This window comes from Squalius cephalus (assembly GCF_949319135.1).
Source record: "Squalius cephalus genome assembly, chromosome: 3".
In the NCBI taxonomy this organism is placed as follows: Eukaryota; Metazoa; Chordata; class Actinopteri; order Cypriniformes; family Leuciscidae; genus Squalius; species Squalius cephalus.
In genome coordinates, this window is record NC_137124.1 from 6,054,802 (window position 1) to 6,072,176 (window position 17,375).

Genomic DNA, 17,375 nt, shown 5'->3' on the forward strand with positions numbered 1-17,375 from the left:
TGTATTTCAGTTAAAGGTGTACATCTATGGAATAGCTGTCATGAGGAACTAAAAATATGTGGGACGCTTAATAAATTAAAGAAACTATTTAAAAATAATGCACTGAAACTATATGAAACCATTTAAAAAAATGATAAATGAACAAGCTGCTTTTGTTGTTTTTGGATTGTGCAACGGTATTGCATAGGAAATACTAATGTTTTTGTATTCTGTTTATATTTGTTTGTCAACATTATAATGATGTAAGACAATAATTATTTTTATTTTTAAAGATGTTTTAAAAAGGTAGGCATTATAAGCAAGAGCTTCAGCCTAAACCTGTTTCAGACTGCTGTAAATATGCTGATGTTTGTTAGCTCAACTGTGTCTGAAAATAAACTAAACTAAACATTTGTTAGGCTACTGTATAGGCCTATTTGTTAATCTTAGTTAATAATAATACAACTTTTAAATGTTTGTTCATGTTATGTCACAGTCAGTGCATTAACTAATGTTAACAAATACAACTTTTGATTTTAATAATGTTTTAGTAAATGCTGAAATTAATATTAACTAAGATTAATAAATTGTGTAGAAGTGTAGTTCATTATTAGTTCATGTTAACAAATTTAACTAATGAAACCTTATTGTAAAGTGTAACTGATTTCATGATAGCTAACACTTTATTGAATACATAGGCCTACAATTTATAACATCAACATAACTAAACATGAATTCCTCATAATTACCGACTTGATTCTCTGTTTTGTTTGGTAAAGTAAATAATATTTAGTTATGTTATCATAATTTCAGAGAGAGGCTCTCTGACCTACTGCTGCTCTCCATCGAGTGAGATATTCCAAATAATTGTGAGGAAGTCATTAAAATATATAAAACACAACAGACAGACGGGTACTGCTTTAAATACAGGTGATTTATTTTAAAAATAAAAGTTTTTTTTAAAAAATGCCCTTTTTGGTCCTTCCGCCCCTGCCCCGGAGGAGGTCTGTGCACGCCACTGGAGCTAGTTATAACCTCAGGTGGCGAAACGATTTTAAGATAATGTTTCTCTTTTCTGCATTCTGTTCTGCAATATATAAAAGCATTTATCTAACTTGGCGACATTACACATTGAATGAAGTATCAGTAAAACCCAACTTTGTTTGACTACTTTGGCTTTCCTTTATGCCAGAAGGGAGGGGAGGAGGGAGGAGACGGGATGAGGAGGAGGGAGGGTCTAGCTAGCCTCCGTTTTGTTTGACAACAATTCGAACATCAACAACAAGTTACGTCTCCCGACATCGCTTAGAGTACCTTTAAATACATTTATTTTCTCTCCTCACAAACCCATCAACCAGACTGAGCCAACAATGTTAAATAAGATCTGGGGTTCGAGCCTTCTGACACCCAAAGCGAAACGCGCACGTGATTGGACAGTAAGTGAGGCTTCATTTGTCGTCGATCACTTGACTCTAACCCAATACACACCCCGATACGGGGCTTCACTAGAAATTGTGTTGCATGTGCGATGCGCACATCGAAGTTTCAGTGTCATACGTAACATCACTACTTCATTGTGAGACACCCCAGTCTAGAACCTTAAAATTATAAAACCACCTTGTGATTTGCTTTTCCTTTTAAAGCTGTTATTCTCCTGATTGTTCGTTGTTACTTTTTTTTTTTTTTTTACTTGGGAACTGTAGGGAGGTGGGCGCCACTTTAGTTTGTAATCCCCTTTTTCTCCTGTTTTGTGGCTAGGTAGGGTCAGAGTGAGCATAGATTTCTGTTATTTGTTTGTTATATTCTTTGTGAGAATTTATTAATTAAGAATTTAACTATCAGGTAGATCAAACTTTTGTTTATCATTTTGGCATTGCCCCCCTTCCGAAGCCTTTGTTTCCTCCCTAAAGCTTTACTTTCTGAGTAAATTGTTATACGTTAAGAGCCTTTGAATAAAATAGTCACAAATAATCTTGTTGTGGTGCTATGGCAGGGCCCAGACAAATGCTCTTTAAAATCTTAAAATGTTACATTCTGTTAAAAGAACCCTAGACACTCATAGGACGTAACACTGTAATTACCTGCGGTGATGCACCTGTTCTGATAGGCTGTAGATTCACTGATATAAATAAAAATGACATGTGAGAAAGAAAATTACATTGTACAAATATGAAGAAAATTAGGATTAAATAGAAACTTTTAGTGACCGATGAAATAAACATGGATGTACAGTACGAACATCCACTTGCAAACTGTCTGTTATTGTCAGGATTCAGAGAAGGGAGGACCCAGGCACAGAATGGAGAGTGATATTTATTGACAAAGACAAAACACAGGTGGAACAATCCAAACAGTAGAGCAGGGCACACAACTAGAGAACAGGTGGGTCGAGGGCACAACCCATGCTCTTTGGGAACAGTGGAAACTTGACAGCAGCTCAAGGAATTAGAGGCTTGGCATAGGTGGGATGAAACAGCACTAGGCATTAGAGTGTCTTGCCAGGACAGAAGTCTCGATGACCAGGGAAGAACAGGATGCAGGGCAGGAACCAACACGAGACGAGCACACAAGAGAAAACAGAAACAAAAAAAAACTCAACAACTATGACTAGGAAAACAAAATAGACTAATAACTGGAGGTAGCAAAGGAAAAAATAAGGTAAATAAAAATTCTCAAAATAAGTAACTGGTACTTACAAACAAAAATAAATGAAACAAGACTGAAACCTTGCAGAGAACTAGAGAAAAATAAATAAAATATTACTTAAATAAGGAGAAGTAAAAACAAGGCTTGAGAGAACTAGAAGTAAATAAAGACTAGAACTAGACTAAACACAGGAACAAAGAAACTATAAATTAACAAAACAGAAATAATCAAACACGGAAAACTAACTCTACAGTTGACTGTCAATTTCTGTGGTAAACGCATACACACATTGAACAGACAACACACAAAATGAACCACTAAAGACATGAGGGAACGAGGCACAATATAAAAGGACCAGAGCACATGAGGATAAGGTGAGCACAATTAGTGAAATGAGGGCAAGACGTGAACTAAACAAGGGGGCAGGACAAGAGGAGCACATGGCAAACACAAACAAAGACAGAGCCATGTGCTCAAACACAAGACAAACATAGAAACATGAAACCACGACAACACAGACAAGGCTGTCAGGGTTGAACCCTGATAGTTATATCAAGCAAGATATAAGAGTGTGAAGACAGAAAGAGGAGTTTCACATTCTTCAACAACAGGAGTCGTGAACAAATACTGAATTTACACCTTTCTAGTGCACTTTCATTTTCATGGGTTCAACAAACATGTTGTCAAACCTGAGCAAACCCAGTCATTAGACAAGAATCCAAACCATGTGTACATATTTGATCATTTATACATTTATTTATGTATCTGAATCATTCACAAACATGTACTGTATGATTTATTTATTATTTAATTTTTTATAAGCATGCTGGGAACTACAGAGCCACTGCCCATACTCTGCGTTCAGCATCGTAGAGCCTTTGCCACCAATGGTCTATATACGATCAACTTATCTCACAATGCTTTTGAGAAATGCAGCCCTGGGCAGTGAAGGGAAAGGTGTTTCATAACTCTAAATCACAATTTCTCATTGAAGCAAGATTCATCGATCAGCCAGGAGCGGTTGCACATGTGTCGAAGTGTCCATTCTGAGCTTTAATGGAAATTGTATGAAAGCTGCCAATGTTAGATTGGGTAACACTTTATTTGACAGTGTTATTATGTTACATGCAGTTAGTAATAACTATAAATTATGCATTATTGCATGCATCTAAAGCCTGGTTCACACGGGACGATTTTAAAATTGTCGGCCGATTTTCCAAACCTGAGACCCCACACACGGCGATAAAAAATCACGGATCTAAAGAGTTTTGGTCGTACATGTGTGTGGTGCGCAGCCACACGGCAAAATCAACACATCACACACGAACCGATTTGACTCGCGAGCATTCCCATGTCAGACGGGAAATCTCGCAAAATCCCTCGAGATCAAACGTAATTTAATACTGTGCTTACGAGGATACTTGACAAAGTGAACATTTTGGCATACTTTTGTGTGTTTTTGTCTGTTCAAGCTTGAAAGAGAACTCAATGTGGCACGCGCTGTCTGAAGCGGCATTCTGTGCGCATGAGTTCTGTGTGTGTGTGTGTGTGTGTATCACACAGAGAGGAGATTTACAGACAGCGCGCCGCCAGGACAGATTTAAGTTCTTTTTTGCATTTTATCGCGCTTGAATTGTTTCTAGCACTTGAATGAATGATAGCGTGATAAAATACTATAGTATAGAGCAGCCAATGGATGAAAGAAAAATCTACACGCCACAGTCCACAAGCTGCGTGCTCGTTTGTCACAGGGGACACCACACACGAGGAGAAATCGGGCCAAAACAATCCAACATGTTGGATATCCCCGATTTGAGATCGGAGCGGTCCCGAAGTCCTTCCGAGCAGACGAGAGCAGTCTTAACACACCACACATGGCAGGAATATCTGATCAGATTATTTTACGATATCGGAGCATCCTTAAGATTGTCGGAAGGGGCGAATTGGGACTAAAATCGGCCTAATTATCCTGCCGTGTGAACCAGGCTTAACCCTAAACCTAATCCTAACCCTATAGTACATGTAGTTACTTAATATTACTCAGTCTAAATGTATAATTACAGTGTAACAACGACACCTTAAAATTAAGTGTAACCTCAATTTCCCAAGTACGGTAAGGTGTACATTTTCAAAACTCTTAGTACAAAACTTCAAACTGATCTCATTTGTAGTTGTAGGAGCCTAAATGCAGTTAACTGATAAATAATTTTAATTTATGCGTTAAATAGTAATTTATATGATTAATTTATGTGGAGGAAATTGAAGGGAATATTTACAGTAATGCAACAAGTTAATTGTGTAATTATCTAAAATGTGTGTGGATAATTTAGAGTGCATTTATATTACATTGGTGATATGTTGGGAATAGAAGACTGTTATTGCATTGTTACCTTTAACTGCATGTACCTTTAATTGCTTGGAATACTCTCGCGATAATTTTAAAAAGTTTTCTGAGTGAACAGTCAGGCAAGCAGAGAGTGGAGCCTCACAGTTTTTTGTTACCTTCTTTTCTCTCTCTTTTCCCTTTTTTTTTTTGTCGTTAATTAATCATTTAAATTTTCTATAATATTCCTGTGCTGATGTTCTTGTTGTTAACTGAGTAAATTGATACATTTTTTCACAAGTGGTTCTGTGGATTTATTGATGTGGATTCTGACGAAGGGAGTGGACAAAGTGTCAAGCTAGGGCTTCATTCAAAACCTACAGTAGTAATGCAAGTCATTCTTCAAAACCTGATCTCATGTAAATGTATGTTTATATAAGCATTTCCATATAACCTATATGAAATTTCAAAGCATACATGTCAAACACAGACTGCAAAGTGTCATTTTAAAAGCATGTTATTTTTATCCTCATTCATCATGTACTTTGCAATAATCAAACACGCTCAATCACACATACTGTATATAGACATAATAATACCATGTTATCAACTGTATTATGGCCATTTGTCTCTGATAAACAGAGAAAGAAAAGATAAAAAACAGGGCAAGTTTAGCACTAATGATTTAAAAAAAAAAAACACACACAAAAAAAAAAAACAGCCGAGAAATGCACTGGGAAGTTAACGTGTGACTGTAACACAGTTTTTCCCCAGCTTTTAATGTGGACAATTAAAATTAAAAATCGTATTCAATTATATTTTTTGTCCCCCTCAAGTTTATTATTAGAAGCAAGAGAAACGAATGCTTGTATATTCTCAAGCACATCCATAGCATTCTCGTAGGTCAGGTTTGCAGCTTTGGTCATTGCGTCATACACTGAATCCGCTTCTTCTGCAGCTTTCCATCCAGTGACTCCTCCACCAATGGCTCCTACAAGAGCTACAGCTCCGACAGCACCGGCAGCAACACCTTTAACTACACCAAGCCCTGCAACTGCTGCTCCTCCTCCAACTGCTGCTCCTCCTGCTGCTGCTGCTACTCCTCCTGCTGCTGCCACTGCCTCAGCTGCTGCTGCTCCTCCTGCTGCTGCTGCTCCTCCTGCTGCTCCTCCTGCTGCTGCTGCTCCTCCTGCTGCCACTGCTTCAACTGCTGCTCCTGCTGCTGCTGCTCCTCCTCCTGCCTCAACTGCTGCTGCTCCTCTTGCTGCCGCTGCTCCTCCTGCTGCCACTGCCTCAACTGCTGTTGCTGCTGCTGTTACCCCTTCTGCTGCTGCTTTCAGCTGTGTACATGCTGAGCAAAATGTTTTTAATAAAGGCAGAATTGCAGCCACACCAACAGCTACACCCAGTAAAGCACCAATCACCACCCCTGCTGCTGCTCCTGCAAGTTGCCTACGCAACTTTTTATTAACAATTTCCTTTGCTTTTTCTCTCTTCTCTTCTGGAGGCAAATTGTCCTCATTTTTCGTAATCTCCTCTTGAATTTCTTCTTCCAGATTTTTAAACAGCTCATTTGAGAAGCAGCCGTTATCTTTCACCATCTTGTCGATGGTCTCCAGCAGACTTTTCACCTGAACTCTGTTGCTCTTGTACCCTTGTTTACGTCTTTTCCAGTATTTGTTGTCAATGACGTGACAGCGTCCTCCACATTTATCAACCAGCTCCTGTAGTTGTGGATTGACCTTCACAAATTCATCAATGGTTTGTCCTTCTAGTTGATCACCATGAGTGAATAAGATCACTGTGTGTTTCAGCACATGTTCCCCTTTCATTGTGTTCAGAAATTGTTGTACCACCTCGTTCTCTTGGCTTGTGTATCTTCCAACCTTTAGAACGATGAGAAAGGCATCAACAGCAGGAGTGCATTCAACGAGAGATTTGATGATCTCAGATTTTATCTCCTCATCTTTACGATTTGTGTCAAAGAATCCAGGTGTGTCAATAACGGTGATCTTTCTTCCATGAACCACACCATCTCTACTTTCACATTTAGCAGTAACAGAATTAGCTGAAGCTTTAGGGGTGAAAACTTTTTCTCCAAGAATCGTATTCCCGGCACTGCTTTTGCCATCTCCTGTTCTTCCAATAAGAACAATCTTTCTCGCTGTCAATAATAATATTATTAATATTTTTTTTATTAAATACAAAATTATAATGTGAGGTACCATCAATGATTGTACATTTCACACTGAAAACACTGTGTGCAACAATAATTACTTACGTTCCATGATCCTTGTCTGTTGATGACGTCAGTCTCTGTAAAGTAAATAATATTCAGGTTATTCTTGCCTCTGGTTTTAACTAAAGTGTAACATACCGTATTCCAGCATCAAAAGAATATCCCTGACGAATTCACTGACATCTGAGCACTAGAACACTTTACTCAGTGGCCGTTTTACTGTCTGTAAATGGTGTGCAGTGCAAAGTACTCACTTTTATTTCATTTTCGAGACTTAAATCAAAGAGGTCGTTGGAAGGTCACACCAAGATCTAGCTTTCCCTAGTGGTGGACAGATCGAGGCTTCGTAAAGCAATGAAACAGTTGAACCAAATGGGCCATATTGTTTCAAGGCTTCGAATCAATCCGACACCCGTCTCAACGGTAACACCTAGTGGTCACTTGCAGGTGTTGATCTGAAACAACCTTGACGAGCCATTAAAAAAAGGTGTTGTTTTTTTATTATTGTATTTTTCTAATGTGAAGCTTGTAACCTGTAGGCTCCTCACTGTGCATAATGTTATTTTGGTCCTGCAAAATGAATATTAATAAAAGATGTAACCGCACTGGCATTAGTAGTATATTTAACATTAGCTCAAATGATTTATAGGGAATTTTAATAATTAATCATGAATATGATTAATATTTTGCATTTTACAGTTACATTAATTTATTCGAAGTTGAAAATAGATTGATTTGTATATATGAATAATCAATCACAACTGATTATAATTCATCATTCATATATCAATAAACCCATTTCAAATCGATTATGAGATATCCCTTAATGGAAATGAATGTACTCATCAAACGGTTGTTTGTCCAGCAAAACGGCCGTAAGATTAACGTAACAATTTCTCAACAAAAATTATCTCTTTCTTATAATTCAAAGAAAGCTATTTTCTGGCCATAAAACAACTCTCCTGTTCTTATAAGATTAGGTTATTTAAAATTAACAAATCAGCTTTGTAGCTTAAGATCGAAAACATCTCATTGACTTTATAGTTATGAGCAGGCAGACGAATAACGAAAATGAGGGAGAGGATGAAAGAGAGTTCTGACAATGAGAGAGATGAGAGAAAGTGAAACTTAACATGTGCGATCAAGGAAAGATCACTGTTAGGCAAAATCACAGGCAGTAACCTTGAGAGACAACAAGAAATCACATCAATCAAATCAAAAATCATTACTTGCGTATGGTTCTCTTTGTATTTGCTGAAGAAGAGCTCTTTTTAGAGCTGAGCGTGTTTCCTCGTGTCTTTGGGGCAAGCCCGACTCGCGCGAAGTTTAAAGGGGGGGTGAATTGCTGTTTCATGCATACTGAGTTTTTTACACTGTTAAAGAGTTGGATTCCATTGCTAAACATGGACAAAGTTTCAAAAGTTAAGTTGTACGTTTGAAGGAGTATTTTTGTTCCAAAAATACTCCTTCCGGTTTGTCACAAGTTTCGGAGGGTTTTTTTCGAGTATGGCTCTCTCTTACGTAAGAGAGGGCGGAATTTCCTTATATGGGTCCTCAGGGCACTTCTCCGCGGGCGCGCGCGCACTCGTAGACCAGAGAGAGAAGAGAGCGAAAGCAGTACGTTACCTCAAAGCGCTATGCTCGGCTTTTAGGGAAGTCAATGTCACCAAAGAAGTGGGTTTTTGGTTGCCAGGGCAAGACAACCCTGCACAGATTCCCAAAGAACCCAGCATTAAGGGAACAGTGCATGGAGTTTGTTTTTCCTGAGCATAAACGGAGTTGTGTAGACTGTTTGTTCCCTGCATTTCGACGATGATTGTTTTATAAACAAAGCCCATATCGACGGATTTGCAGATCGTCTAATGCTTAAGGATCGAGCAGTCACAATGATAAAGGTTCGCTGTCGCATGCGGTGAGTGTTACCCATAAAATGATAACATTAACTTGGTTTTTGTGGGTTTTCTTTTCTTTATTCCACTTGTATAGAACTCACAATGTACACATGTGTGTGTGCGGTCAAACTGTAAATACAAAATTCACATTTAGTATCCAATAATGCTTTCACTTCTCCAAATAAGTTTCTACAACAACATCAGATTAGATGAAAAACATTAAAGTATATATAAATCAAAGATATTCCTTACAACGTAAATATCATGTGTGGTATAGCTATTAGCCTAATCAAACTAACATTAGGCGTTTAGGCGCTAATCGCAAATAGCGATCTACAATGATTTTAATACACTTATAACAATAATAAAGTTACTCACCACGCTGGGAATATAGTGTAGATTAAGGGGTTATCTAGAACATTATAAAGTCTGCATATGAGCAACAACAGGACTTTCACATTCGGTTCAGTTCAGTGTTTTTTTTTTTTGCGCCACTTCCTAGGCGATCACATGAGCCCCCAGATTCAACGTCCTTAAAGGGGCAGCACCCTACATCCCGGCCCCCAATGACCCAAACAGGTCATTCAAACACAGTAAGGGTGATGTGACAATTAAACTAATTCAACCGAGAAGACTGGCTTCCAGGAGGCAGATCTTGTCCGCAGGACGGATGAAGACACCTGCCTGTGTTTTCACTTCCACAGTACGCACAAGTCCGTCTGCACCTGGATAGACTTGAGTAAGCAGACCTAAAGGCCAGTGATTGCGTGGTGTGTTCTCATGCAGAATAAGCACAAGATCTCCTACTTGAAGATTTTTCTTTGGTTGCAGCCATTTTTGCCGTTGTTGCAGTGCAGGCAAGTATTCCTTGAGCCATCTGCACCAGAAGACATCTGCCAGATACTGCACCTGGCGCCATCTGCGCCGGTAAAGGTCTTGTTTTATGAAGGCTCCCGGAGGTAGAGTTGGGCCTGAACGAAGCAACAACAGATGATTTGGTGTGAGTGGTAGAGGATCTGATGGGTCGTCTGATAGTTTAGTGATTGGTCTACCATTGACAATAGACTCAACGCAGCAAAACAGTGTTGCTAAACCTTCGTCATCTGGTGCCTGCTGCGACAGGACAGTGTTTAGAATGGAACGAACGGTACGAATTTGCCTCTCCCAAACACCACCCATGTGGGAGGCGGCAGGTGGATTGAAGATCCACTTTACATTGTGCTGTAGCAAGTAATCTGAAATCCTTTGTTGATTCCACTCACTGATGGCTTTCCGCAACTCTCGTAATCCACCGACGAAATTAGTCCCGTTATCCGATCGTATTTCCGTGGGTGGGCCTCTCCTGGAGATAAATCGCTGTAAGGCGTTGATAAACGAGTCAGTATCGAGGGTGTGCGCAACTTCCAAGTGGATTGCTCTCGTAGTGAGACATGTAAACAAACATCCGTACCTCTTGAGCTCACTGCGTGCCTTCTTAACCCTCTGAGGTCTGAGCTGTTTTCTGGGCCCTGGAGGTGTTCTGACATGCTCTGACATTTGTGGTTATTTCTGTTACTTGTGACATTTTCATGGCTAAAGTCTAATTACACTGTATTCAGCACAAACTCTGCTACAATAATATATCAGCAGAATGTATGTAAAAGTTTGTAGTTTTGAGATAATGACATTTATGCGTGGTTTGTGAAAATACAAAAATAAATTCTCACTGAAATAAGGTCATGAAACCCATACTGATTATTTCTTCACAAGACTTTTGAAAATTGTATCACGTAGCCTAGAATATTTGCTCTAAAACTATGTGAGAATCACCCTGACTGCTCATTCAGAGAAGACAATATATTGATTTAAAAATTTTACGACGTGTTTTGTGTTAGAAAGCAATATGCGAAGAGGCGGATCACCTCATTAATATGAAAGCTTTCCACACCTGAGAAAGACAAAGAACCTCCCTAATGGCCCTATTAGGAGCTTATCAGGGCCCATCATTCTGACCACCCTTGCACAAAGAATGAGGAGATTTAAAAAAGAATGGCTTTTAAAATTGTTTGGATTTATTTACAACACAACATAATCCAAAGATACACAACAAAAAAGCACTTATTGAAGAAAGAGACCTTTGTGCCATTCCTAAAAACATTGTACATACCTTTCATTTTCTAAGGTGTTTGATTTTCACTTTACCATGTTCATGTACAGAGACATGTACTGTGAATGTTGAAGTCAGCAGGACTCAGTGTCATCTGGGCCCTGAAAAAAAAAAAAAAAGTGAACATACTGATATCAAGAGAAAGGCCTGCACGATTTTGGGAATACATTTTAGATTTTTCTTGTTAAAATTGCTTTTTAAAATTCACAAAATACACACTCACACAAATGTTTCCAACAATATATAATGAACACCAGGTTTGTTGTGCCTTGTAGGTATAGGCTATGCGCAGTGCTGCATAAAATAATAACAATATAGCAGCCTATATATATTTTCAAAAAGATTTCAGTAACAACTAAGCTAGAGAAAAATATATTGATTATCATGTTACTTCAAATGTTTCCATTCGTTATGATGATATGAAATGAGATAATAGTAAAAACATGAAGCCGTTTGGAGCGTTTTGCTTTTCCAAAATATGATACATTAAAACGCGATCGCGATCAAAAATATGATACATTAAAACGCGATCGCGATCAAAAATATGATACATTAAAACGCGATTGCGATCAAATATAAAACATTATGGTTAGGCCTACCATATACATAGCCTATCTACGTTTGAGCAGATATCCACAAACACAGTAACAGTAAACACGGGTCTAAATATTATAATATTCACCATATATCTAGCAACAGTTCAACTCCAATGTGAAATTTATGCAACAATAGCAAACTAATATGTAAGAATTACTTACCTTATCTTTCTTGTCTTCAAATATCGTTCTTCTTCTTCTTCTGATGTAAATCCAATGTAAGCTCAGGCACGTCTTTCAAACTCGACGAAAAGTGAAGTGAAGTGTTTTGTTGTTGAGGTAATGAGGGCGATCGCGTTCCATGTGGAGATTTGCATGTGAATATCTTTTGCGCGAGTGGGCGTGGCCGAATTAAAAATAATTAGGAAGCGTTTGAGAAGCTGGAAATCTTGTTGGTTTTATACAAATTACTTAAACAGAGAATATTTGTTTTCGTTTTGAATCCGATCATTTAAAAGTACACACTTAAATGTTTATAAAGGTGTATGGCTCATAAATGTGTGACAAGTATTCGCTGAGTTTTGTTTCAGTTTATAGACGTGCTCAAGAAAAAAAAGTTCACCGCGACGGAGAGGCAGAACGCACACACTGTTTATTTTCTTTATTTTACAAAAGCACAATGTTTTGATTTGATTGGAAGTGGACACATACAAAAGTAGAAATACCACAGATTCTTTTTTTATATTTATTTTTTCTGTATGACCATAAATGACGGAGAAATTTAAGTTTATAGTGCTACAATGTGGAGAAAATCCAGCAAAACGCGCCGGCGCGTTTGTCGACCTCAGAGGGTTAACCAAGAATGGCCCGAAGTAGTCTGTGCCCACACGAGTGAATGGAGGCTCACCTGGAGTCACTCTAGAATCAGGTAAGTCTGCCATTTGCTGAGTTTGTGGCTTAGCTCTTAACTTGCGACACTGTAGACATGACTTCAGAGTTCGGTTAATGACTGTCCGTCCCTGTAGAATCCAGAAACGTTGACGAATTTCTGCAAGTACTCGCTCTGGACCTGCATGACCCAGGCGAAGATGATAGTGACTGATAATCAAATGGGTGACGTGATGATTGTTAGGTAGGATCACTTGATGTTTTGCCTCAAAGGGAATTGGGGCATTTGTTAGTCTGCCTCCCACACGAAGGAGTTGGCTGTTTTCATCCTCAAAGGGTTTAAGCTTGAGAAGAGAACTGGGTTTTGCTTGAGAAGATCCAAAGGATGCAGTTTGTATGTAATTGAGAATGGCTGATTCTGCTTGTTGGAGCTCACTTACAGTAAGAGGGTCGGATAGATGCACACTTGTTTTCTTGCGTAACAAAGCCTTGACACGCAACAGGATAGCAGTAGCCCTTTTCAATCGATGCCAACTGGAGTATCGTTCCAGTAGTATGTCCACTGCATTTTTCATCACTTGGTTTGGTTTTATGCTAGCTGCATAGACATCTTTGGCTCTTTTAATTTCCGCTTCGTCTGGCAAATCATTTATGATAGGTTGAGCAGGCCAATGTTCCTCCTCAAGTTGAAGAAAGTGGGGACCAGATACCCATCGTTCACTTGACAAAATCTCTCCCATAGTCATTCCTCGAGAGACATCATCCGCAGGGTTAGAAGCAGAGTCAATGTGTCTCCACTGGCATGGTTCTGAACGCTCATGGATTTTTGAAATACGGTTTGCCACGAATGTCTGGAAACGACAATGCTTGTTGTTGATGTACTGAAGTACGATGGTACTATCTGACCAAAAGAAAGTCTTTTCGATTGGAATCTCCAAGTGACGCTTGATATGCTGGTCCAGCTCCGTAGCAACTACAGCTGCAAGTAGCTCCAGACGCGGTATGCTAATTGGCTTGATTGGTGCAAGTCTGGACTTTGACATCACCAGCCTGCAGGTGTCACCAATCCTGATGTATGAAACAGCGCCGTAAGCCAGTTCCGAAGCATCGGAAAAGTGATGGAGCTGGGTCGCTAACAAGCAACTAGCGGATGTTGGTCTAAGACATCTTGGAATTTTCAGCGCAGACAACAGAGGCAAGTCATTTAGCCATCTATGCCACTGTGCTGCTAAGTCTACCGGTACCTCCTCATCCCAGTCGACTTTCATGCGGCACAACTCTTGAAAGATTGCCTTTGCTTTGAGCACGAATGGACTTGCAAATCCTAAAGGATCATAGATGGAACTGGTAGTGCTCAATACTCCTCTCTTTGTTGCAGGTTTGTCCACAGCTTTGACATCGAATGTGAAGCAATCTCTTTCAACATCCCAAAGGACACCCAATGTTCGTTCAAATGGCAAATCCTCCTGGTCAAGGTTGACCTCATGTAATGACTTTGCCCAATCCTCAGCTGGTATTGATTTCATCACTTCCTTAGAATTGCTTAACCATTTGGTTAATCTAAAGCCTCCACAGGTGAGTAGCTCACGGAGTTCGGAAGCAAGTTTAATGGCGACCTCCACTGTTGGTATCGACTTGAGACAGTCGTCGACGTAGAAATTTCTTTTCAAGGTTTCCACGGTGTCATTAGAGAAGCTTCCACGGTTGTCTTCAGCCACTCGTTGCAAGGCAAAATTGGCAGCACTAGGACTCCAGACACCTCCAAAAAGGTGAACCATCATACGGTAATGCTTAGGTGGTTTGTCTGGGTCGTTGTCCTCCCACCACAGGAAGCGAAGCACATCTCTTTCATCAGATGGCACTCGGACTTGATAAAACATGCTCTCGATGTCCGCATTCAGAGCAACAGGTTCTTGCCTAAACTTGAGAAGAACTCCTAGTAGCTTATTGGTAAGGTCTGGGCCTTGGTAAATATGATCATTCAACGAAGTACCTTGGTACCGTGCTGCACAATCGTAGACAATACGAACCTTCTCCGGCTTGCGCGGATGTAGCACCGGATGATGTGGCAGGTACCACACACAACCATCGTCTCTGTTAATGTCAATGACTTCTTCTGCATATCCTTTGAGCAAAGAGTCTCTGATACCTTCTGTATACTTGTGATGCAAACCCGGGTCCTTCTTTAACCTCTTTCCTAGAAGGTCTAATCGATGTTTGGCTATTCCGTAGTTATTTGGCAGTCGTGGTGGATGTTCTTTGAAAGGGATTGGTAGAGTATAATGACCTTCCTCTTTGACTGCTTGCTTGTTCCATAGATCAACAACTTGCTCATCGACTACTGACAGTGAGTCATTGTTCACGTGAACTGGATCATCCAGTTTCCAAAATCTTTCAACAGCTTGTTGTAGAGAGTGGTCAGCTTGAATGAAATTGGCAGAAACAGATGTTGAACCATCAGCTACTGGCCCATGAAGTGTCCACCCCAGGCCAGTTAGAATCGCATAGGGTTCGCCTGACTCACCGCAACGTGTTTCACGAGGAGCAAGTATGTCTGGTTGGTCTAGACCTATCAGCAGGTGAACCTCATCAGCTAGATCAACGTCAGGTAAACTGATTTCATCAGCAATTTCCTTCAGGTGCGGCCACTGGAACACCTCATGCTGTGTGACAAAGTTGTCTAGGCTTATGTTCAGGTGATCCCGACAGAGCACTCCTTTCATCAGGTAAGAGTTCCTTTGTTGAGCATCTTCAACTCGTAGGTCCACCGCTAAGGTGACTACATTGAGATTTTTGGTCTCCATGGTGTTCAGTTTAATGTTCATTTTGCGTGACTCCAGTTTAAGAGCGTGAACTAACTTCAAAGAAGCAAAAGTCCCATTAGAGCCACTGTCAAGCAAAGCAAAGACATTCATAGAGAATCTGTTGTGTCTGTCTGAAACCACTACTGGCACGATGGGAAGTGCAATCTTCTTTCGACTGGCTTCAATGCACTTTCTAGTGGCATGTGCTTGAATGGCTTGAGGCGGGTCAGCAGTTGGCTCACCTCCAGTAGCTTGATTAGTAGATTGGCCGTTGTCGTCGTTGTTAGAAGCTACAATGGCGGAGTGCAGCCAACTGTTGTGTTTTTTCCCACATCCAGGCACCTTGCATACCCAAGTGCGAGTACAGACTGCGCTGCGATGACCTTTCATGAAACAGTTCAGACAGAGTTGCTTTTGTTGAACAAAGGCCAAACGCTCTTGAACAGACAGAGCTCTAAAGGCTTGACACTGGTTCAGAAAGTGTCCGTCAGTGCACTTTGGACACTTAAATCTTGATGTTGGTTTTGGTGTGGATGATGTAGTGCATTCATTAGTAACTGACACTGTTGCAAATGTCTGCTTTTTCTTATTGAAAGTTGACTTAGTACTTGGTTTAGAAGTTGCTGGAGAATTTCGACTGGCAGAGCTAAGGAGATTCCCAAAGATAGGATCTGCTCTCTTATCAGCTTCTGATTGAACAAGACTGACTATGTCATCTAACTTTGGCAAGCGACCAGACTTGATGATCTCATAGTTTATTGTGAGCCATCTTTTCTTTATGTCTTCAGGTAGCTTTTCCACAATTTGTAGCAAAGTGCGTCCACCATTCAGCTCTTCCTCACACTTCATTGCCTTTAAAGTGTCTCGGCAGCTGCACAGAATGTCCGCAAAGCTTTGCAACTGCTTGTTGTCTTTAATATCTTTGTGATTAAGCACCTTGTCAACCCATGCTTGTGATATTGCGTATGGATTGCCAAAACGTCTCTTCAGAATAGCCATGGCTTCAGCATAGCCCAGGCTAGAGTTGGGGTTGTACAAACAATGTGAGATAGCATCTCTAGCTTGGCCGACAGTGTACTGATGCAGTCGAGTGAGTTTCTCTTGATCTGGCACGGTCTCTTTATCAATCACAGAGGAGAACAATCTCATGAACTGCCAGTACTTTAAAGGTTCTCCATCGAACTTGATGATGTCAACTGGTGGTAGATGCATGGAATCGATGTGTGACTGATATTGTTGCCTTGACAGGTCTAGTAGTTGGCATAGAGAATTCTCGTTCACTGCTGAAAGTGAGGAACGAAAGTTATGGGATGGGTTACCTGAGACAGGAGTGGAAAAATCTTTATTTATTGTTGTTAACTCAGCCTTTCGACGATTTTCCTCCATCTCGGCATCTTTGAGTTTCAGTAAGCTTTTCAGTCCATCCATTTCCAATTCTGCATGCTGAAGTTGTAATTTAAACTCTGCACGTAGGCGTTCTTCCTGTCGAGCAATGAACATGGAGAACTCTTCCTTTTCTTTCTGTCTTAGATTTTGTAGCCCTTGAAGCTGGGTAGACAGCTGGTCTACAGAAGACATTGGAGATTTAACAGCTTCATCAAACCTTGGCTCTTCCTCTTGGAAGTCAAGTCCATCTGAGGATTCTATGTTTGGATCCTCCATTGATGGCTTGAAGTCCTCAAACCAGCTCAAGACTGTGTGCTGCAAGTCTTGAACATCACGCAGGACCGATGTTAAATAGCCCTTAGAAGCATCAAGGTCGTCATCATCTTCTAATGTTTTATGGTACATGTCGTGAATCTCATTAAACCGCATAACAGCCTCATCCAAAGCAGCAAGTTTCATCTCCACTTCTTTTGGCTGGTTACAGTTCATAGAAGTTGTAATCTGTGTCATCAAGCGTGTCACTGCAGCTTTTGCAC

At 40.1% G+C, this 17,375-nt stretch overlaps 1 protein-coding gene across 4 annotated transcripts in view; it reads right to left on the minus strand.

Annotated features, from left to right (window-relative positions):
- Positions 1-1,607: 1,607 nt before the first annotated feature.
- LOC307155389 (uncharacterized protein) overlaps positions 1,608-17,375 on the minus strand; it is a 148,510-nt gene continuing 132,742 nt past the window's right edge. For 3 of the 4 annotated variants that reach the window (XM_079865987.1, XM_079865988.1, XM_079865986.1), the window contains 2 exons: positions 7,230-7,264; positions 1,608-7,112 (listed from right to left, as the gene is read on the minus strand). In XM_079865987.1, the coding sequence (XP_079722113.1) occupies positions 5,758-7,112; positions 7,230-7,236 (1,362 nt within the window). In that variant the 5' untranslated portion in view covers positions 7,237-7,264 and the 3' untranslated portion in view covers positions 1,608-5,757. Of the gene's footprint in view, positions 7,113-7,229; positions 7,265-9,457; positions 10,709-17,375 lie in introns of those variants that run through there. The other variant, XM_079865989.1, reaches the window with a different exon arrangement.